At 42.5% G+C, this 22,103-nt stretch overlaps 1 protein-coding gene across 1 annotated transcript in view; it reads left to right on the top strand.

Annotated features, from left to right (window-relative positions):
* LOC145358112 (adhesion G protein-coupled receptor D2-like) overlaps window positions 1–22,103 on the top strand; it is a 195,434-nt gene that overhangs the window by 48,320 nt on the left and 125,011 nt on the right. The window contains exons 6-13 of the mRNA XM_080211784.1: window positions 5,746–5,857; window positions 8,010–8,159; window positions 11,422–11,536; window positions 13,709–13,814; window positions 16,346–16,401; window positions 18,311–18,437; window positions 18,770–18,873; window positions 19,796–19,898. Of these exons, the coding sequence (XP_080067910.1) occupies window positions 5,746–5,857; window positions 8,010–8,159; window positions 11,422–11,536; window positions 13,709–13,814; window positions 16,346–16,401; window positions 18,311–18,437; window positions 18,770–18,873; window positions 19,796–19,898 (873 nt within the window). The remainder of the gene's footprint in view (window positions 1–5,745; window positions 5,858–8,009; window positions 8,160–11,421; window positions 11,537–13,708; window positions 13,815–16,345; window positions 16,402–18,310; window positions 18,438–18,769; window positions 18,874–19,795; window positions 19,899–22,103) is intronic.

The following is a 22,103-nucleotide window of genomic DNA, read 5'->3' as shown; positions in this document are numbered from 1 at the left end:
CAGCCAATATCCCTCCAGCCATCACATAGTAAATTGCAAGGGCCAGGTCGGATAAATCTTCCAAATAAAAGCAGGCTAATTGCTCCTCTTCGTTGCAAGGGATGACATATCCATGGTTCCACCAACTTTGTTCACATTCAACGCAATTCCTTATTGAGTGGAGATGTTGGCTTACTATTAGGAAACCTAGAAAAATTAGATGATGCCTACATTTAGATGACATTCATGGCACAGTCATCAAATTCACTGGTCAAACTAGTGAACTTCCAGTCCATTGCAGATGAGGAGGTTTATTCAATCAACAGTGAGTTCCTTTCTGTCATAGACACACCCATGAGCTAGAACCTGGGTGGATATTGAGGTCCTGCTTCTCTCAGTTCTTTACAATGCTTGACTAGAGGTGCCAGATACAGAAGGCACTGTGGCAGAGAGTGGTCATCTGCAAGAAGACCTTTTGGGCTCTTTCCTGAAGAAGATATTGGGAAAGAGACTGATGCGGCACCAAGTGATCTCTTGGAGGATAAGATTCTACAGATTAGCACACTATTCTGATCAACTGCTGAGCTAGATGAAGTCACTGTTAACTTTCTGTGAGGAATCAGCTATGTTACTGCGGCAATGCAGCACTTCGATCTTCATTCTACTGAAGCCACCAATGCAATATCTTCTATATTGCGGGTTAACCATGAAGAGTCTTCCAGGGTGAACAACATGCTTGATTTTATGCTTGAGTCCATTCAGGATAACACTGCCAGAGAGATAGCAGCACCTGTTTCCGTGGTGAAACTGAATTGGTACCCATAATTCAGCTCCCATTGAAACTCGTCTTCCCATTTGACCTCTCCTTCAGAACAAAAGCTGAAGCAGAATTCTCAGAGCTACCACAGCCTCACCACCTTGTACAGGAAATTTGTCGACAGGAAATTGATCTTTATATCATAGAGAGATTCATCCCACTGTAAAAAAAAAGGTTGTATTATCTCAAAACACTTCCCATTGCCCACCATGAAACAGTCTCTACCTAAAGTTTTACAGATTTTTAAAGTTTATTTATTAGTGTCACAAGTAGGCTTACATTAACATTGCAATGAAGTTACTGTGAAAATCCCCTAGTTGCCACACTCCAGCGTCTGTTGGGTACACTGAAGGAGAATTTAGCATGGTCAATGTACCTAACCAGCGTGTGTTTGGACTGTGAGAGAAAGCTGGTGCACCCAGAGGAAACCCACGCATACACTGGGAGAATGTGCAGACTCTGCACAGACAGTGACCCAAGCTGGGAATCGAACCTGGGTCCCTGGCGCTGTGAGGCAGCAGTGTAATCCATAGATAGAACTGTGAATTACAGATGATCTACAAATTACCACTGCCTCCAGATAGGGACTATCGTTTCCAAGATCATTGGGAAATCATCACTTCGTTTCCAGAAATGTTTACAAGAATTTTGTTTTACTTGACATCTAGATTTGCTGGAATCTCAGATCGCAATACATTTGTCATCATAATGCAGCAGTGAATGGTACATCTAGGAGTTGAAGATCCTTTGTCTTCTCAGGTCTTTTCTGCTTTAAGGGAGCAGATGTTCCCTGGAAGTGCCCTAATTCCTTTACTTCCAGTTCAAGAGGGTTCAAGTGTTGGTGTCCTTCAGTCTCCTCTCCTGGAGCAGTTTTTCTTTGAAAAGGATCCATGGTCCTTACAGTTCAGCAGGTCTGACTGCACTCCGATTACTGGCACCCCAGCAACATTGCTGTCCCACTTCAGTCATAATGATGTCCTCCAAGGAAAAGAGGAATGCCCAAATGCCTCCAGGACATCTTCCCTAAAGATCAAGTACACTATGGGAGACCGAACCCCTTCCGACAGTGACTTTTTGGGTGAGGGGAAGGGTAGGAGAAGATGTCAGGTAGAGTCTGTAGAAGTAAGAGAGAACTACAGAAATGCAATGTAAATGGTTAAAATAGTTCCATGTTGTTGCTAAGAAGGTGATAGATTACTTGGGGGAGAGGTGTAGTGTAATGGATTAAGTGTAAAGATATGCTAATGAGTGATGTAAACTGTGATGCATCAGTGACATCAGCAATCATGTGCTAGACTCTCTTTCTTGAGAGGATGGAACCCAGGAGAGACATACCTATTCTGCAACATATACGTAGAGTGGGATTTTCCAACACTGCGCACCCAAGACTGGGAATTTTCCCAAAGTCAATGGATCTACAAGTGGTCCGCTGAAATTTCTGTCCCGCCCACTATTATTTCTGCGGCAGGCGGGATGGGAAAATTCCGCCCCGGTGTTAACAAAATAAGTTTAAAGTAAGTACCACAGTAAGAGTACAGCCTATTCAGGTAGGATAAGTCACACGTACCATAAGCCAGCAACCATGCCAAGAGGATATGAAAGAGCTACTATATAATCATAGAAACCCTACAGTGCAGAAGGCGGCTATTTGGCCCATTGAGTCTGCACTGACAACAATTCCATCCAGGGTCTATCCCCGTAACCTCACATATTTACCCCACTAATTCCTCTAACCTATGCATCCCAGGACTTTAAGGGGCAATTTAGCATGGCTAATGCACCTAATCCGCGTATCTTTGGACTTTAACATTAAATTAATTCAAAAATAATGTAATGCAGGAGAATAGTACTTCGTCACTCTTTATTAATTGCTGAAGTTTACAGAGGAGAAATGGTTAAATTGTGCACTTACATAAATGCAATTGACATGAACTCTCCTTGTACAGGTTACTGAATACATGTTGTTGAGTAGTACAAAGCTTGTACCCAATATTTCTGAAGCTGAAATTATACTGAAGACAGTACAACACGTTCTGAGCATTGAAAATGCCACTTTGCAACCAGCTGACATGCTGAGTGTTATACGTTTGCTACAAAATGTTGCCAACTTGGAACCACAAGTTAACGACACCAGAGAGGCTCTGGAGAATGTAAGCCGAAACTTCATAGACGTAGCTGGAGAAGTTCTTGATCAACATAATGCAGAAAGGTGGACTGAAATTAATGAGGTAATCAGTCCCATTTCTTAATTTAACACAACTGCTTGATTTAAGGATTGGAAAAGATCATTTTGAAATACAACCTGGTTTTCTGTATAGTAAGAACCAGTGGCCAAGCCACCTCAGACTGATGATGTGCTTTGGAAGCATTCAGTTTTGAAAGATTGTATCTTGACAGCATCGATGTTGGTGTCATTTCAGCATGTCAGTAGAAAATAATTCTGACCAAACTGCTAACTCAGGTTTAAACCAAAATTAGGGGAATGATCATAGAACACCTACAATGCAGAAGGAGGCCATTTGGCCCATCCAGTCTGCACCAACCCCACAAATCCCACCCAGGGCCTATCCCCATAACCCCACCTTTTTACCCTGCAAATCCCTCAAATCTACATGTCCCAGTACACTAAGGGGCAATTTAACATGGCCAATCAACCTAACCCACACACCTTTGGATTGTGGGAGGAAACCGGAGCACCTGCAGGAAACCCATGCAGACATGGGGAGAATGTGCAAACTCCACACGGACAGTGACCCAAGCCAGGAATTGAACTCCGGTCCCTGAAGCTGTGAGGCAACAGTACTGTGCCATTGTGCTGCCCAATTTTAATCTTATTTACATAGCGGGAAACAGCAGCCAGTTTTCTACTAGGCTATTGCTGCATTAGGGCTTGGCTAGGGCCAGAAGAAACTCATAAAGGAAAGTCACAAATTTTTCAAATCATATCCTTGTAGAGACAGGAAGTGGAGGGGTACTCTTGTAGGCTCTACACAGAAATATTAAACCTCCCCTGCCACAGATTCACCCCATCACCACTGAGCACCCAGGTAGCTAATTCCATGGATTTACCTGCATACAGGTGCCCTCTGGGTCATACACATTTCTTGACCAGGAGATCAGTCATTGGTGTTCAACCCGCAGCAGGTTTTGAAGTGGATAGGAGGAGAGAGTGAACTTGCATTGGAAGGATTCCCTCTGGCACCCTGCTCACCTTGACCTGGTTGTGATTTTACAGTGGGGTGGAAGGGCCTCAAATGGAAAGCATGTCCTTATCCCAATTAAGGCCCTGAAGTGACCATATAATGGCCACTTTCAGACCATTTTGTGCCCAGACTCAATTTTTAGGATAGACAGCTCCTGATTTTAAGATAGATCAGGGTGGGAAATAGAAGACATTTAAATCCTAGATCTCAGATGGGAAGGTCGGGTGTGCGCCTCAATCTGAAACTCTCACTTCCCTCAAGGACCAGGCATCTCTAGACCCCTTTCCCCACCTTGGCCTATACACTAATAACCCAGCCAACCCCCTAGCGACCTCAACAGGAGTCCCTATCCTCCTTCCCCTGGACCCCTGTTTCCTATCTGGCCTCTTTGTCTCACTTAGTCCTAGACCTGTTGCTGCAGTGTTTATTCTGGCCAATGCAGTGCTGCTCCTGGGTGGGCTGCAGAGATGTCAACCAACCCGATTGGCTAACAGCTCTCCAAGGTGGGATCTCCATCCAAATCTCGTCTGCTGCCAATCAGTGCCCATTAGAGTGTAAACTGTGAGCATGACTATCGTGTCAACAGGATGTGTTTCCCACCCACTCTGCGGATGGCAAGGGTCGAGTCCCCACCATCCTCAAAAGTCAGGCCCTGGTGAAAACTGACCACCTATTAAAATTGGTCCAAAATTATTGAAAATCTTTTGGTGGCTAATGGGAAAAACTTTTATTTGTTATTTAAGAGTTACTTCTATCGAGTGGGGTTGATGGTTTTAGTTAGTATCAGGTTGAGGATACACACACACCTTAGAGGTGTGAAAAAAATGTCATATATGACATTTATGTGGCATCGTCTCTTAGTTTATTGAGCAGCACCGATGATGATAATGTACTAATCCAAATACTAATTGTGCCTATAGAATAAAATCTGAAATATTAAAAAAAAAATTTTTGGATTTGTTACTTGTGATTTCATTCTCATTATGTGGGCCTATAAAGAAGTCCTCAGTTTCCAATAGTTTCAAAGAGCATTGTTTGTATTTAAAACGAATGACTGATAAATTACACAGGGAAACAAAATTTAGTGTGTTAGATAACAGGTACAAACAATTGTTAATCAATGTCATTTATTTCAACTTTGAATAAATATAAATAAAATCTATAACAGTTAGAGCAGATAGGTTAATTATTATTTCAAATGAGCAATGTGCATCCAGTATATCTGCTGAAGTTAACTACACAAGGCGATGGCTATTTTAATTATTATGGACTACTAATTAATTTGTTTCAGTTGTGCTAATTATTCAATCTATACTCGAGTAAAAAGGTAGACAGGTAAAAACCGAGAGAAATTTCTCATCTATTATTCACAGAGTCGCATACACCACAATGCGTTACAATTAAAAATACAGCTTGCTGTATTCACTTCAGTCTGTCTGTGCGTTAACCAGCAAATTAATCAAATTTCCACCTATACCTTTCTCTGTGGCTAAGCTGGTTGTCTCAGAGCTGCTAACAGGAAGACATACTGCAGCTGAGCTGCTGTGAGCCACTCATTCATGTGATTTAAGGGGTGCATTGGCAAAGTTTGAAAAGGAGTTTTTCTATTTGCCTCCTTACCAGAGGATTGATAGGAAGCCTGATAGCAGTGGGAAAATAATTTACAAAAGAGGGAAGTGATTTTTTTTAAAGTTCTTGAGCTGTTGTATAAGGTCCTTACAATTTATTGATCATCTTTGCTGTTAGATTGTTCAGGGTCCAATGGCCGTAGTTTATGGTGTTGACAGAATGGTGCAAAATCTGAACAAGCTGCTTACTTTGGACCAAGAAAATATCATCATTAGGAGCAAAAACATCCGTAAGTATAATGTCAAGGAACCTGGAGCAAATATTTAAACATTGGTCATTCTTTAGGAAAAAAAAGACATAATGACCATAAAATGAATCCCTTCCACAACTGGGAAATATGCAGCTGTCACTTTACAAACTCTGGTCATCTTTATCAAGCTGCTTGATTTGGACATTGTAGAACAGGGAAAATTATAAACTTGCAAAAATAAACATAGCATCCTAAATTTGATTAAAAAGGGTCATAATGTACAAAAGCAAAGATATAATGGTAAACTCATACAAATCATTGTTTAGGCCACAGTTTTGAGCATCTACTTTCAGAAAGCTGTCGAGACCATGGAGAGAATACAAGATAAATTTGTTAGCATTATTTAAATATAGGACAGAATCTTTTCACCTGACTGTCAGCCAAACTGTGGCACCATTTGAGGGTCAGGTCTTAATGGTTTGCCTATCAGTTACAAGTACCTTATCGACCATTAACAATGTGTGCAGCCCACATCACTGGGAAGGAGGCCTTGCTCCAGGAGGCTGCTGTGGCCTGATGTGAGAGCTTGAGTTCCCTGAGGGGCTGGATCTCCAACATGTCAAGAGAGTGGACCACATTCCAGCTGGACTCCTTTGCTTACATGACTGGCGAGGTTGTCACCACTGGAGTATTTGGTATCCATCCTATCTGCTGTATGGAGGGGCATGTGGCTGAGGAGAAGACAGCTGGTGCTGTAATTCCTCAGAAATGTGCTTGAAATGTGTACATTTTGCACTGCTGGGGCTGAGGTCCACTGTCAAGAGATTTATTTTGCATTTAACAGTGCCTGGTATTTATCCAGCAGTAAGGAAACTCCAGTTGCATGCAATAAAAGAACTAATTTTGAAAAGTAAATCAAAGAAAAGACTTAATAAAGAAACTTCATTACACCACCACCTGGCCACACCCTGGGCCGTAAATGCTCCCCACAATCCCCATTTGCTTTTTCTTTGTATTGGATCAGCTGGTCAGCTGACCACCACACCAGTTTACCACTGGTTATATTGTCTACCAGGTCTGCTGGTTTGCTGACCCTCACAGCATGTTATCAATCCTTACATTATAATAATAACACTTGAACCTGGCCCAGGCTGTCTAAAAAACAGTTTTCCCAAATTCTCATATCTATCACACAAAAACAGAAAATGCTGCATAATCTCAGCAGGTCTGACAGCATCTGTGGAGAGAGAATAGAGTCAACGATTTGAATCTGGGAGACCCTTCGTCTGAGCTAATTGCAGCTTTTAGCTCTGACAAAGGGTCGTCCAGGCTCAAAATGTTGATTCTATTTTCGCTGCACAGATGCTGACAGACCTCTTGAGATTTTCCAGCATTTTCTGTTTTTGTTTCAGATCCCAGTGTCCACAGTATTTTGCTTTTATTTATATCTTTCACCTTGATGTACATAAATATTTATAAAGAGAAAATAAATTTGAAAGGAATCCAATTAAAGATTGAAAAAAAGAGCAGAAGAACAAAACGGGCAGTATTCTGGCACAGTGGTTAACACTGCTGCCTCACAGTGCCAGGGACCTGGGTTCAATTCTGGCCTTGGGTGACTGTCTATGTGGAGTTTGCACATTCTCCCTGTGTCTGCATGGGTTTCCACCAAGTGCTCTGCTTTCTTCCCACAGTCAAGGAAGTGCAGGTTAGGTGGATCGGCCACGTTTAATGTGTGGAGTTGCGGGGATAGGGGGGTCTAGGCAAGATGCCATTTCATAGGGTTGGTGCAGACTTGATGGGCTGAATGGCCTCCTTTTGCACTAAGGATTCTATGGGAACAATAAAGCTGGATTTCTAGTTTGCTGTATGTACATCAGGATAATTTTAACTCTTTCAGTAATAGATTGGGTGTCCAATAAAAATCCCATTTGTTTTTTTTCCCTTCCATTGATTGACATGGCATAGTGGATTTTTGAACTTGTCCTTCCCATTTTTATATCATCTCATAGATTTAAAACTATCCCTATTGTCTGTAGCACGACAGCCTGACAGCAGTCAGAACAGGGTCTGGCACCTGCAACTGGTTGTGAAATTCTATATCAAAACCCGGTACTTAGTTCAGCAGTTTCACAAAAAGGTTTTAGTTGAATCAAAACATTGTACTTATCATTTCCACTATTCTTTGCAGAACTTGAAATCAGACAAAAGGTACTCAGCAGTTCTACAAATGGCATTAACGTCTATATGAATGATACGAATAACGAATCAACTGATCAAATTGGACTCCCTAGAGAAGCAATTGAAAAACTCCAACAAAGAGGGAAGTATTGCTCATTATGTGTGTTGTCCCGTTTAATGTGCAGAATAATGGTTGGTGTTAGTTAAATTTTCATATTTCTCTTGAGCAGTTTGCCCCCAGTTATGCAAACTTCAATGTTTAATGGTATCCTACAAGTGTTAAATAAGTTTGGACTTTAGATTAAGAGTAGAACAACTTTGGTTGATTGTCATACAATTTGGTCAAATCTTGAAATTGTTTAATAATTAGGTTGAATCTTGAAATTGTTGAATGGTTAGATCGAATTTTACAACATTATGGAATCTCACTAAGACCTTAGACTGAATTCATGGACCAGATTTTCCTCAGTGGCAAAGGGATATCACTAGGCATTACATTGCATTTGCCATGGATGTTTCCTGAGATTTTTCACTGGAAATTGTAGCAAATTAACAAACCTTGACAGGGGATTTGGGACCTGACTGAACAGGGAAAGCGACTGCGTATCTGTTTAATCAGTCAGCGTACGGGATCACTGATAAACAGCAATGAACCTGAACCAGGAATAGTGACATCACATCAAGTACAGAAAATGAAATAGTAAGAGAAAGAAATATTAGATGAAGAGAGATGAGACCAAAAGAAAAAGGTAAATGTAAGAACAAATATTAAATCACCAAGACTAATTAAATTTGCAAGAATGAGAACTCCATGCTTGTTAAAGTTAATTTGCAGTGCCAGAGAGGTTGTTTGGCTGTAATTAAGTCTTTGCACTTTGCCAGAATTTTACTTACCCTAGGATGGACAGGCCCTAACTTTTTTCTAGTGAGGTAGTGTGGCAAGTACGGCAATTTTCCATTGCCCTGTGCATTTTAATGGTGAATCACCCAGTGAGATATCTTTCTCTCATAGCTTTTTGGAGGAGCAAGGCATCTCAAACACCAACTTCCTGATTTCCATATTTAACTGTGTATGTGTGGTCACTGCAAATTGCAGTCTGATTTGTGCTTTAATAATGGTGAACATTGTTGGCCTTGCTGTTATTTGTACTTCAACATTCTGTCAGATATGTTTGCACAATCTCCTCATGTCTGCGTGGGTTTCCTCTGGGTACTCCGGTTTCCTCCCACAGTCCAAAGATGTGCGGGTTAGGTTGATTGGCAATGCTAAGAAATTCCCCCTTAGTATCCTGGGATGCGTAGGTTAGAGGGATTAGTGGGTATAATATGTAGGGATATGGGGGTAGGGCCTGGGTGGGATTGGTGTTTAGTGCAGACTCAATGGGCCGAAGGGCTTCTTTCTGCACTGTAGGGTTCTATGATTCTATGATATGTTTATTTTGGTTTAGCAATTGGTTCATCAAAAATTACAATGATCAATGCTTCTCTGATCTTTCTCTGAATCTCATTATAATCTAATCTTCTTTAACATTTCTTTTACATTGAATAATGATTCATCACATAATTGGAGTTATCCCTTCCTAATTCCTCAAAAGTGTCAAATCTCCTGGCTTCCTCATTTTCTAACCCTCCTGCAATCTGGAAGCCTTTAAACCCAAGCTTTGCATTAACTAATAACATTTTCCTGATTTATCTTCTGTTTTCCCCTTTCCAACTTTGATAGTGCCCTAAACTTTTAGCCATTAATTAGGCTGTCCTGCTTTTTTGTGAAACACTTTGAGCGCATATGTTATAGTTCTTCAGCCACAAGAGCAGATTCCTATATGTGATAATTTTGTACACCTCTGACGTTGTCACAACTTAACCTTCAATATTTATTTCAAAGAATGAGCTTGCAAGAGTAATTCAGCTAGTTCCACTCCCCCAGTTTTTCTCCATAACTCCACAATGCTTTCCTTTTCAGGTTTCAAATGTATCTGTTTCCACTACACTCTCAGCTAGTGCATTCCTATCCAAACCATTTGCTGAGTAAAGCAACTGTTCTTTATGTCAATGTTGGTCCTTTTGCCAATCTGCTTAAATCAAAGTCGTCTGGTTCTCAATCCTTCAGCCAAAGGGAAGATGGCCAATAACAGATTGCCTCTGCCATTGGAAAACATGCGGGGTGGGGGGGTGGGTGGGTGTGATGGAATCCTGCCTTATCTCTCTGGTGTTGCTTTTATGTTTTGGTCTTCATTCTCTGTTTTCAAGTTTGCTCTCTGTATCACCCACTGACTCCCTTTGTTTACCTGTTGGTCTCTGACACTGGTTTCCCTCAGACCTGCCCTCACCGAGATACCCTGTTTTCATCTTGTTGGATATCAGCGTTTCTCCCAGGCTTTATTTGAACAAAACAGGCTCGGTTGTTGAATACATTGTAGAATTAAGGTGTATCAAGCAGGAAGGCCCCCAGTTACATTGAAACTGTATTCAGCATGAGGCAGTAAAGAAGGCAAATGGCATGTTGGCCTTCATAACAAGAGGATTTGTGTATCGGAATAGAGATGTTTTACTGCAATTGTATAGGGTGTTGGTGAGGCCAAACCTGGACTATTGTGTGCACATTTGGTGTCCTTATCTGAGGAAAAATGTCCTTGCTATAGAAGGGGTGTGGCGAGGGTTTACCAGACTGATAGTTGGGATGGCAGGTCTATCATATGAGGAGAGACTGAAATAAGTTAGGATTGTATTAATTGGAGTTTAGAGGAGTGAGAGGGGATCTCACAGAAACTTATAACATTCTAGTAGGATTATACAGGGTAGATTCAGCCTCGTGCTGAATACAGTTTCAATGTAACTGGAGGCCTTTCTGCTTGATATGCATTGGTGGGGAGTCCAGAACAAGGGGATCATAGTTTGAGGATAGGGATAAACCTTTTAGGTGAGAATTCACCACCCAAAAATGGTGAATGTGTAGAATTCACTACCACAAAAAGTAGTTGAGGCCAAAACATTGCCTGATTTCAAGGAGAAATTAGATATAGCTCTTAGGATTAAAGGGGTCAAGGGATATTGAGGATGGGGGATGGGGGGGAAATCAGGATATTAAGGGTCAAGGGATATTGAGGGTGTGGAGTGAGGGGGGATATTGAATTTGAAGATGACCCATGATCAAAATGAAAGGCGGAGCAGGCTCAAAGGGACGAATGGCCTACTCCTGCCTCTGTTTCTATGACATTGCGAACTTGTCGGTTGCAACTCCCTAGTGATCTCGACAGTTACCAAACACTCACATCCAAGCAGAAAATGATATGACAAAAGAATAAGGAAAAGTACATAGTAAAATATAAGCAAATTGTACATAAAGTGGTAGATCAAATGAGGATTTTCAAACAGTGTGAATGAAAACTTATTGTTCTCTTTCATACTAATAATACATACAGGTTTAACAACAGCTATATTTGTGAACGCCTGGTATGGCACTCTTAACAGTTTGCTCGGAAATGGGACATTGGGCACTGATCATTTGTCAGAAACAGTGTTTGATGAAGGATTTAGGTGAGTGAAATTTTATTTTACATATCTATATTCAGCTTTCTCACTCACCCCCTGTCACGTATTGAAAACATCACCAAAAACACAGAACAGAATTGATGTTCTGGTCATATTTAGATATTCCTGTATCATTATCCTCTCATCATTTTTGATTAAAAGTTTGGCAGTGAATATTCCAATATAATTTGAGATACAGACTGTATAAATTAGTTTGCTGTGATGGTGACAGATAACAATGGGGACGATCTTTCTAAAAATGGCATTAAAGCTTGAAAACAGGAGTGTTCCACACCAGGCTTTTGGAAGGGTTTGGCACTTCAATCTTCCGACGCTCTGTCAGCTTCACTGATAGCTGGAAAATTTGCACTGGTAATGGGGAGTGGAGCCTAAGTGGAGCCAGGGAAGCTGGTTGCAGAGTTTGGGCACCATTGTGCAAGGTGCTTCAGCCTCCTAGTGCATGAGGAGACCACCTCCCATTTCCACCCCCCCACCACCCATGTACTTCCCTCCTGTGTATAGACCCCCTTGCACCACACCTGTTAATTTTCAGAGGTCCCCCCTTGTCCAATCACCCCCCCCCATGCAAAGTTTCCCCCTTCATAAGCCAAACCCCCGTCATTGTGTATCCCACCCACTGAGGCCCTACCTCCACTCATCCGACACAACTTTGGCACTGCCCCTTGTATACTTGTGCCCAACTGGGCCCTGTCAGCATACTAGGTGGGCAGTGCCAAGGTGCCACTTCCCAGTGGGCACTGCCTGGCCATGCCTTCGACCAGCAATGGCTTTCAATCCCCTTGGCATAGCCATGGTGCCTGCTACTGCAGAGCTGTAGTGATTATTGCAGGCGTGGCGTTACTTTGGCAGGGAGGGGAAGTTCCAGGAAGTGGGAAGAAGCCCTGCAGACCAAGGTAAATGCCTTTAATTTAGAATAGTTTTATATTAATAGGCCTTGCATCCTTTGTGTGTGTGAAGCCATTCTTGCTGGCAAAACAGGGCTAGAAGGTTTTTTACCCGCATGCCACCTTCCCGGCTCGCGACGCTGATGGACCAATGCGGCAAGCCGGTAAGATTGCGCGTGCTGAGGACAATTTGATGCCCAAAAACGGGTGAGTTTTGATTGGGCGGGATGTTAAAAGTCCCAAACCCAAACTGCCTTAAACCTCAGTTTTACTGCAGAGAGACGAGGACTGGATAAATAACCTGCTTCCAGGAGGTAGACCGGCCATTTAAGTATTATTAGAATGCTGTTTTAGATTTTAATGTCAATTTTACATTTAATCCAGCAGCTAAAAGGGCAGGATGAGGGTGGGTGGGGGAGGAGTTAGTGAGGACTGCTGGATCCATCCATGTCCTTTTACTTACCCGATGGATTAACCTTACCTGTTTGTGTGACTCCCCATCCATCCAGGTTTGGACAACCTCTGAGTCACAATGTGCCATCCCTCATGATGTCCCATATAACCTTATCCCGCTTTTATGATTCCTCATTCCTGTGTGTGTGCGCGCACGTGTGTGTGTGTGTGTGTGTGTGTGTGTGTGTGTGTGTGTGTGTGCACGTGTGTGTGTGTGTGTGTGTGTGTGTGTGTGTGTGTGTGTGTGTGTGTGTGGTGGGGAGAGGGGGTGCAGAAGAATGGGAATGGAGAAATGGAAAAATGGAATTGAAGAAGGAAGGATGATAAAAATGGTTGAATGAGATGAAAAGGAGAAACAGAATGAAATAATATAAAATAAATGGAAATGGGGAAATGGGTAATGGTGGAGGGGATAGTTCATGCTTATCGAATCAATGTTCAGTCTGGAAGGCTGTAAAGTGCCCAATCGGAAGATGAGGTGCTGTTCTTCCAGTTTGCATTGGGGATCGCTGAAACAGGTGAATTCCCTTTGTCCTATTACATCAGCCCCCCTCCCTACTCCCAATCCTCATAGTATAAATCTTTTCTGATTTTCTTTGCTTTTAGTTCTGACGAAGGGTCATCCGGATTCAATATGTTGGCTCTATTCTCTCCCCACAGGTGCTGAGATTTTCCAGCATTTTCTGTTTTTATAGTAGTTATATCAACTCTTTAATGTTTTTCAGTGCATATGGTATTGAAAAATGATTTTGATGAATAATTGAGATACTTTAACCTTCAAAGCTCATGTCAATGTTTATGTTTTCCATGCTGTCCACAGACATGTAGGTATGCAGGTTGCATCAGCAATTATTTCATCAACTGTGTTTCAAGGGGATCATCCAGTCAGCACACCTGTACAATACAGACTGCAACACAGAGTAGAGGTAGGGGCTTGTATTTTACTGCTCATCATTTTATTTAAACCAACTAAGTATGTTGAGTAATATGTATATATATTTAACTGACAACTTAATCCTGTGCTCTCAGCTTAGTTCAGCTAGCGATCCTGTTGCCCTGACTTAGAAAGTTTGGGGTTGACATCACATGCCTGGATTTTAATTCATATTCCAGAAACTCCGGGGTGGCATTGAAGAAATGTATTGTCAGAAGTTCCATCCTTGGGATAAGATATTAAAATGAGGTTACCCCTTATTTTTTGTTCTGCCTTTGCAATTGTTCACATAAATAACTTTTTTTAAAAACATGATACTAAAGAAAATCACAACTGTCATCCAAAGATGTGCAGGTTAGGTGGATTGACCATGCTAAATTGCCCTTAGTGTTCCAAGATGTGTAGGCCTAGGGGATTAGTGGGGTAAGCATGTGGATCACAGGGATAGGGTCTGGGTGGGATGCTCCATTGCATGGGCCAATGGCCTCCTTCTGCATTGTACAGTTCTATGATTCATTGGAGATGGCAGAGGGAATGTTCACTAGATTGGTTCCTGGAATGAGGATGTTATCCTATGATAGGAAGCTGGGTAAACTGGACCCCTATCCTCCCTTGAGTTTAGAAGAATGAGAGTGATCTCATTGAAACATGCAAGATTCTGAAGGAGTTTTTCAAGTAGACATTGTTTCTCCTGACTGAGGACTTTAGAACACAGGGGCATAGTCTCAGGGTAAGGAGCTGATCTTTTAGGACTGAGGAGAAACATCTTCACTCAAATGGTTGTGAACTTTTAGAATTTTTTACCCCAGTGGGCTGTGGATGGTGTATTGTTGAGCATATTTAAGGCTGAGGTCGACAGATATTAGGTCTCCCAGGGAATCAAGTCATATGGGAAATGGTCAAGAAAGTGGAGTTGAGGCAGAAGATCAGCCATGATTGAATGGTAAAGCAAGCTCAAGGAGCCACATAGTCTTCTCTTATTTTCTTTTATGCTACATAATTTTCAAAATTCAGGTACAAGTTGGTTGTTTTTATTTTGCTGGTTAAAGACCAAGATCCACATTGTAGAACATCACTGAGCTTGGAATTAGAAGATGAGAAAGTGATTTGGAATGAGTTTTTTTGTGCTTGCTCCTGTACCCTGTCACAGCACTGGAACAGGCCATTCGGCCCAGTAAGCCCATGTCTGTGTCGATGCTGCATTCAAGCTTCCTTCCATCAATCATACAAATGTATAAATAAAAGGCAAGAGTAGACCACTTAGCCCCTTGAGCCTGCTCAGCCATTCAGTAAGACCATGAATAATCTGATTGTAATCTCAATTCCACATTGCCACCTGGCCCTGATAACATTTCATCCCCTTGCTTAGCAAGAATCTATGCCTTAAAAATATTCCAGGGGGGAGGTTCTCCCATCCAGCTGCGCTAAAACAAAGCGCAGCGGGCTGGGAAATTTCAGCTGGGCAGGATTACAGCACTCAGCCCTGAGCACCTCTCCCAATGCCAGATTTCCGGTGATTGGTTTTCCTGTCAGCTGCACGCTGAAATAGGCTCTGAGTTGTATTACACATTCAGGGGCTCATTTAAATATTATTTAAATGTGATTAGCTGGTCCATGACTGAAATCTCCGGGCCCGCTAGCCTCTCCCACCCGGCTCGGAATATTTCAGACCAGCAGGCTTTTAAGTGGTCGGCTAGTGGCCCATTCCTGCTGGAGTGAATGGGGGGGCAATCAGGGCCCCCAAAGGGTTGGGCAGCCGGGGGTGGGGGGTGCGGGGGTGCCCACTAGGCATAGCCAGCTGATCACAGCCTGGGCCCCCAGTACTGCCCAAGGGGCAAAGTGCCTATGTCCAGGGAGCACCTTGGAACTGCCCACTGGGCGACGGAACGGGGCCTATGGGGGGGCTGGGCCTGATGGGGCAATTGGTAGGGGTGGGGTGTCCCACTGCCACTCTGCATAAGGATCATTGGGGGAGGCGATAATCCCATCCCATTGTATTATTTTCTACGCAGCGAGCTGGGAGATTCCTGCATCGGCCAATTCGCAGGGTCCCATTCATCATGTCAATTTCAGCCTCTTCCACGGGAATAAGCCCTGCCCCCTGGCTTTTAATGATAATCATAGCAGTGGCTTCTGCAGTGCACAGAACGTGGGAGATCTGTTTCGAGAATCACGCTGAAAAAACCAGTGCGATTTACTCCCAATTTTCACGTGAATTTGACATTTAGAATTTTTTGGCGAGAATTCCGCCCTAGATCTTTATTTCAATTCAGTGAGATTGCAGGGAAGAATGGCAGAAGGGAGAGATTGGAATATAGGGCATTTGAAATGTTTCAAAGACAATTTGAGGTGCAATCATAGGTTTAGGCAGCATTTTACTTGTTCTGTAAATGAAGAGAACACAAGTGTGCTGTTTACAGCAGGAGTAACAGTAATAAATTGTAAGTTATTATGATCTCCAGTACCTCAGAGTTACATTTGTTGAATGATCCAATATTCAGCTAGGTTTTTTTCCTCTTTTAGATTGTTCCTTCTCTTGCTGCAGATCCAATCTGTGCCTTCTGGAATTTTAGTTTGAGGTGAGTATTCCAACTTCATCAGCACAGAATAAAAAAAACAATGTTTTCATAATATGAACAAAATTGAAGTTAAGGAACATATTACAAGCAGTTAGAATTTTTAAAAAGACAGGAAACAGGTGAAAACTTGAACTTTTGGGCGTTACAATCAATCCAGGCCTGATTTGCAGCTGCATTACAGATGTCAGCTTGGTAAAGATGACATTGCAGACATCTCCCTTTAAAATTGGACTGAGACCTTCTACACATGTAAATATGGATCTTTATTCCAGTTTTGAGCCCTGGTTACCACTGAGATTGAGTAATGCAGGTGACCACTCTGCTCCCCTCAGGATATTTCCAACAGTAACTAACGTGTGTATTTATATTTGTAAGAAGTGTCAGGCAGGGGGCACAGATGTGCTCCCTCTATTTCTTGCAGTTGACATCTTTCCCTATTGCCTCCCACTATCCCCTGCAGGGACCTGCCTCAGCATTGCTTAAAATTTATTTATTAGTGTTTCAAGTGGGCTTATAATATCACTGCAATGAAGTTACCGTGAAAATCCCCAAGTCGCCACACTCTTGCGCCTGTTCTAGTACACTGAAGGAGAATTTAGCATGGCCAATGCAGCTAACCAGCAAGTCTTTTTGGACTGTGGGAGGAAACTGAAGCATCTGGAGGAAACACATGGAGAACGTGCAGACTCTGCACGGACAGTGACCCAAGCCAGGAATCGAACCTGGGTCCCTGGCGTTTTGCCGCTGTGCTGCCCTGGCGAAGTAAAATTCATCACAATAAAACATATGAATAGCCTGAGCAGTCACAGCAGGCACCAGCAGTTTATACTTCAAACACGTAAATGAGGCCTAAGGACCAGCCTGAGACAACCTGGGCAGTAGGAGTTATATGTGAATGTAGGCCATTACCAATTTCTGCTTCAACTACTGGAAATATACCTGTCAGTGTCTAAAAGATCTTTAATATATTCTATGAAAATCCTTCTTTGGAAGTTTACCATGAGGTCAGAAAAAAAGGCTTTAATTTTTGATGCCCTTTTTCATGGCCATGGAGCTCTTCAATGCACTTTACAGCCAATTGTTAGGGTATCTGAGCAGAAACCCAAAAGTAAGTTGTGATGCCCGACCAGACCCCCAACAGTTTATCGATTTTTGGCATTAGTGTGAGAATAAGGTGTTTCACTCCAGGTGCGACTCTATTGACACATTCGGAAATTTTTATCAAAACATACTTTATTTAACAATGCAGTTTCGCTTAACTTTTACCAGTCCAAACATTTAAATATGAAGAGACAATTTTTAACTGCTAACCTATTAGTTCCAATTTAAGAAATATTCCTCAGACTTAAACTCCACTTCAAAATCAGATAGCAAACAGCACCGCCTTTTGTGTCTTTACTTGTTAACAGTCCTAGAGCCTTTAAACGCCCCTGAAGAGAGAGAGAGAGAGAGAGACAGAGAAACACTTGTCTTCCAACATCTCCAAAACAACAGCGCCCAGTGAGAAAGAGAGAGAAATACCTCTTGCTTCTTTCAGAACCAAGCAGGAACTGTCTGCTTTTCCCTGTAAGCTTAATTTCTGCACATGGCACTGTTCCTTGCCAATCAACCTAATCAAACCCTACTCTGAAACCCCAGGGGGAAAAATCAAAAATAAGCAAAAATCCATTAATACATCCCTAGCTTACGCAAAAGTGAGTTAACAATGGACCAACACTTGGAATATCATTTCTACAGTTGTTTTAGAATGAAGGGTTAAAACAGTATTAGCTCAAAGTCTTTAGCTTCACATCTTGTCAAAATTCTGAGAGCACAACTTTTAAAAGATGCCCTTAAGGCAAATAGTTATTTTTTTTAAGAAGCTGCATTTGAATGTATATCACCAATCTATTGGATTGTACACTAACAGGCCAGAAAAAGGTGGAGGCTGGTCTATCAATGGCTGCAGAGTGGTCACATCGGAGCTTGAATCAACTGCCTGTTTTTGCAATCACTCTACAAATTTTGCTTTGCTTTTCCAGCTTTATGAAGTGAAGGTAAAGTCACAAAGTAATAACGTTTATTCTGTTTTTGTAGAAAATGCTTTCATGATTAAATACTGATGCATTCGTAGGAAAAGATCTTAGTCTAACTGCTGTGTTTAACAATTATAATCATTTTAATAGCTTTGTTATGTAACCTATTCTAACCCATGAACTCAGCTTGTAACATCGTACATATATTGTAAATGCCAGGGATATTCATCTGATAGGTCTAATTCCAATTGTTGGAGTCAGTAAAATATTCATCTTTAGGTGATAATCATAATCATTTATGCTGTTATATATTTTTGACTGATCAAAAAAATACACACTGTTTATATTTCTAGAGAAGCACTCATGAAGAAACTGTTCTTATGAATTTAACACTGATTGGCTGCACTATATCTCTCTGCGCATTGGTGCTCACGTTGATTCTGTTCTCCGTTGTGGGGTTAGTGTTTTCTTATTTTCTGTAATTTGTGTATGCAATGCACCTTAAATTATTTGTGTTTCAGCAATTCACATGCATTTTTATTTAAGTGTACCCTTTTTATTGTCCACATTGGACACTTGCTAATGTATCAACCAAGCAGTATGGGACCAGGCTTACGAACCTGTGATCATAGTGGCCAGTAAACTCTGCTAACAGAAGCCAGGAAAGTCCTCAAAACACTTTGGGCAAAATGGTGTTGGTAATAGAAATGGGAAGCTTAGTAATTCTTCCCAGTGACATTGCCAGTAACTTGTAGCAACTCAGCAACTGCTGGGAACTGGATGAAATTTTGACAGAACAATTGTTTGATCAAACAATAAGGAGAATTCTCTCTCATTCTTTCTGTCTATCCACCAGAGTAAAAAGGACTTTGAAAGAGAAGCATAGAAACATAGAAATTAGAATCAGGAGTAGGCCCTTCGGCCCTTCAAGCCTGCTCTATCATTCATCTTGATCATGGCTGATCATTGAATTCAATATCCTGATTCCCCCTTCCCCCCCCATATCCCTAGATCGCTGTGGCTCCAAGAATTATATTTAATTCCTTCTTGAAATCAGACATTTTGTGGTTGTGAATTCCACACATTCACCACTCTGGGTGAAGAAATTTCTCGTCACCTCAGTTCTAAAAGGTTTATCCTTTATCCTGAATCTATGACCCCCTAGTTCTGGACTTACCTCATTGGGAACATCCTTTCTGAATCCACGCTAAACCTGTTAGAATTTTATAAGAATGTCATCTGACATTGATTTACACTTCATTCGAAAGCCCAGGGATTATACAAGCAATCACAAGACAGGTTTAATAACCTTTGCTGCATTTATAACTATCGTTTGTGTTACTTCCTGCTTTTACATTCAGTCAATGTTTGTCGTGCAGCGTTCCAAAATCAGATCGAACCACAGTGCACAAAAATCTCATCTGTGCACTGGTCGCAGCAGAGGGCCTTCTTGTGGCAAGCGATTCAGCAAAAACAAACCAGGTAACATAATATAGTCAAAAGTTAGTTCTGCAAATAATTGGTTAGAACTTTGCTTTGTCCAGAAGGAATAAAACCATAGCCAAGGGAGAGCTGGCCAAACAAGTTAGACAGGGAAAATGAAGAACCATCGAGTGGAATTTTCCGTATTTTGTGTCGACTCAGACAGGAAGAGCGAAGTGCTGCTTGCCGACTTTGCTTCCGGCTTTTCCCGCCATATTTTTTGACATTTGGTCAGAGACATCCTGGGGGTGGGTCCCAGGAGATCACGCTGGCAGGGTGGGCTCTGAACGAGTCTGCCTGCTAACAACCTCCTACCCGACAGAATAACCCTCCTCCATGGAGCTCCCCTTTGGAAGACCCCTCCCACTGGCACTGCCCTCTGGGATAAAGTCCAGGCACTGTCAGGCTACTGCCTGGGCAGACCCTCTTTCCCCTCTGGGTGCCATACTTACCTGTGCTTACTGGGCAGGTTCTCTTCACCAGGGCTCCCTTTGTCGGAAGCTGTGCTAAACCCAGCCGACAGGGAGGAAATCAAAGTGTGGGGGGATAATAGGGCGGGAAGCTCCCTAATGATGTTCAAATGTAATGTTATGATGGCAGTAGCTTTCATGCTGTGAACCCCATTGTGGAATTGGCAGGGTGAGCAGGGACGAATGGAAGGGGAAGTCACAATGGTGTAAAAGCCATTTGGAGACACCCACTGGATTCGCCCACCTGCCGTCTTTCCCACCCACCGGAAAAGGGGTGGAAGACTGCGGTCATTGGGTGGAAGTGTTGGCTGAGGTGAGAAAATGAGTGTAGCTATCTGGCTGCACATGCAAGTTTTCTCTCCAGGTGTTCAGGGGGACATGGTCATCACATTTGTGGGGCCGGACGGAACCGGCAAGCTTGGCTGTGCAGAGACCAAAGGGTACCCTGATCATTTCCCCCACTCCCACGCCCCCTCCAAAGATATGGGAACCCTGTCCCTCCCACGTCCTCCCCCACGAGCACTGGGACAATCCTCCTCCCAAAAGCATTGGGGCAACCCTCGCTGCACATGAATGAAACCGCGCCACCCCCCCCCCCCCCCCCCCCCCCCCACAAAAAGGAATTCCTCACAGGGCCTACCCCTGTGGCACTGCTAAGGTGATACAGCCAGGAGGAAGAGCCAGGGCATTTCCTGAGCATATTTCCCACTCCCCACTTCCCGGGAGGCTATAATTACTCACTTGTGTGGCCCCAGCGGGTTTCCCTCGACTGCTTGACAGTGTTAGAGACCTGTTGTAAAATCACCAACATGATATCACTGTTAGCGAAAGGGGAGTTCTTTATGTGGGGGAAACAAATGGTGGAGAATCCCTTTGGCAGTATTTAAATTTATTACAATGTGTTTAAATGATGGGCGATAGCCTCATTACACCACCGGTGAGTGGCAGGGAAAATTGGGAAACAGAATTTCATCGGCAAGGATCTCGTTTTGCGATTATCGCGAGATTTGATTTGATTTACTATTGTCACTCGTATTAACATACAGTGAAAAGTATTGTTTTTTGCGCACTATACAGACAAAACATACTATTCATAGGGAACGAAATGAGAGAGTGCAGAATGTAGTGTTACAGTCATAGCTAGGGTGTAGAGAAAGATCAACTTAATGCAAGGTAAGTCCATGCAAAAGTCCAATGGGGCAGCAGGGAAGAAGCTGTTCTTGAGTTGGTTGGTACGTGACTTCAGACTTTTGTAACTTTTTCCTGACGAAAGAAGGTGGAAGAGAAAATGTCTTTGGGGGGGGGTGGGGGGGGTGCATGGGGTCTTTAATTATGCTGGCTGCTTTGCTGAGGCAGCGGGATGTGTAGACACAGTCAATGGATGGGAGACTTGTTTGTGCGATTGGGCTGCATTCAACTTTTGTAGTTTTTGCGGTCTTGGGCAGAGCAGGAGATATACCAAGCTGTGATACCAACTAGAAAGAATGCATACTGCATCTGTAAAAGTTGGTGAGAGTTGTAGCTGACATGCCAAATTTCCTTAGTCTTCTGAGAAAGTAGAGGTGTTGGTGGGCTTTCTTAACTATAGTGTCGGCGTCAGGGGACCAGGACGGGTTGTTGGTGATCTGGACACCTAAAAACTTGAAGCTCTCGATCCTTTCTACTTTGTCCCTGTTGATGTTCTTCTTTATGCTTCCTGAAGTCGATGGCAAGAGATATTGTGAGCCTAGTCAAA

Source organism: Carcharhinus amblyrhynchos, chromosome 25 (genome assembly GCF_965287045.1).
Source record: "Carcharhinus amblyrhynchos chromosome 25, sCarAmb.v2.hapA, whole genome shotgun sequence".
Classification (NCBI taxonomy): domain Eukaryota; kingdom Metazoa; phylum Chordata; class Chondrichthyes; order Carcharhiniformes; family Carcharhinidae; genus Carcharhinus; species Carcharhinus amblyrhynchos.
Note: the sequence above shows the minus strand (reverse complement) of the source record. Positions and strands in the feature narration are given on the sequence as shown.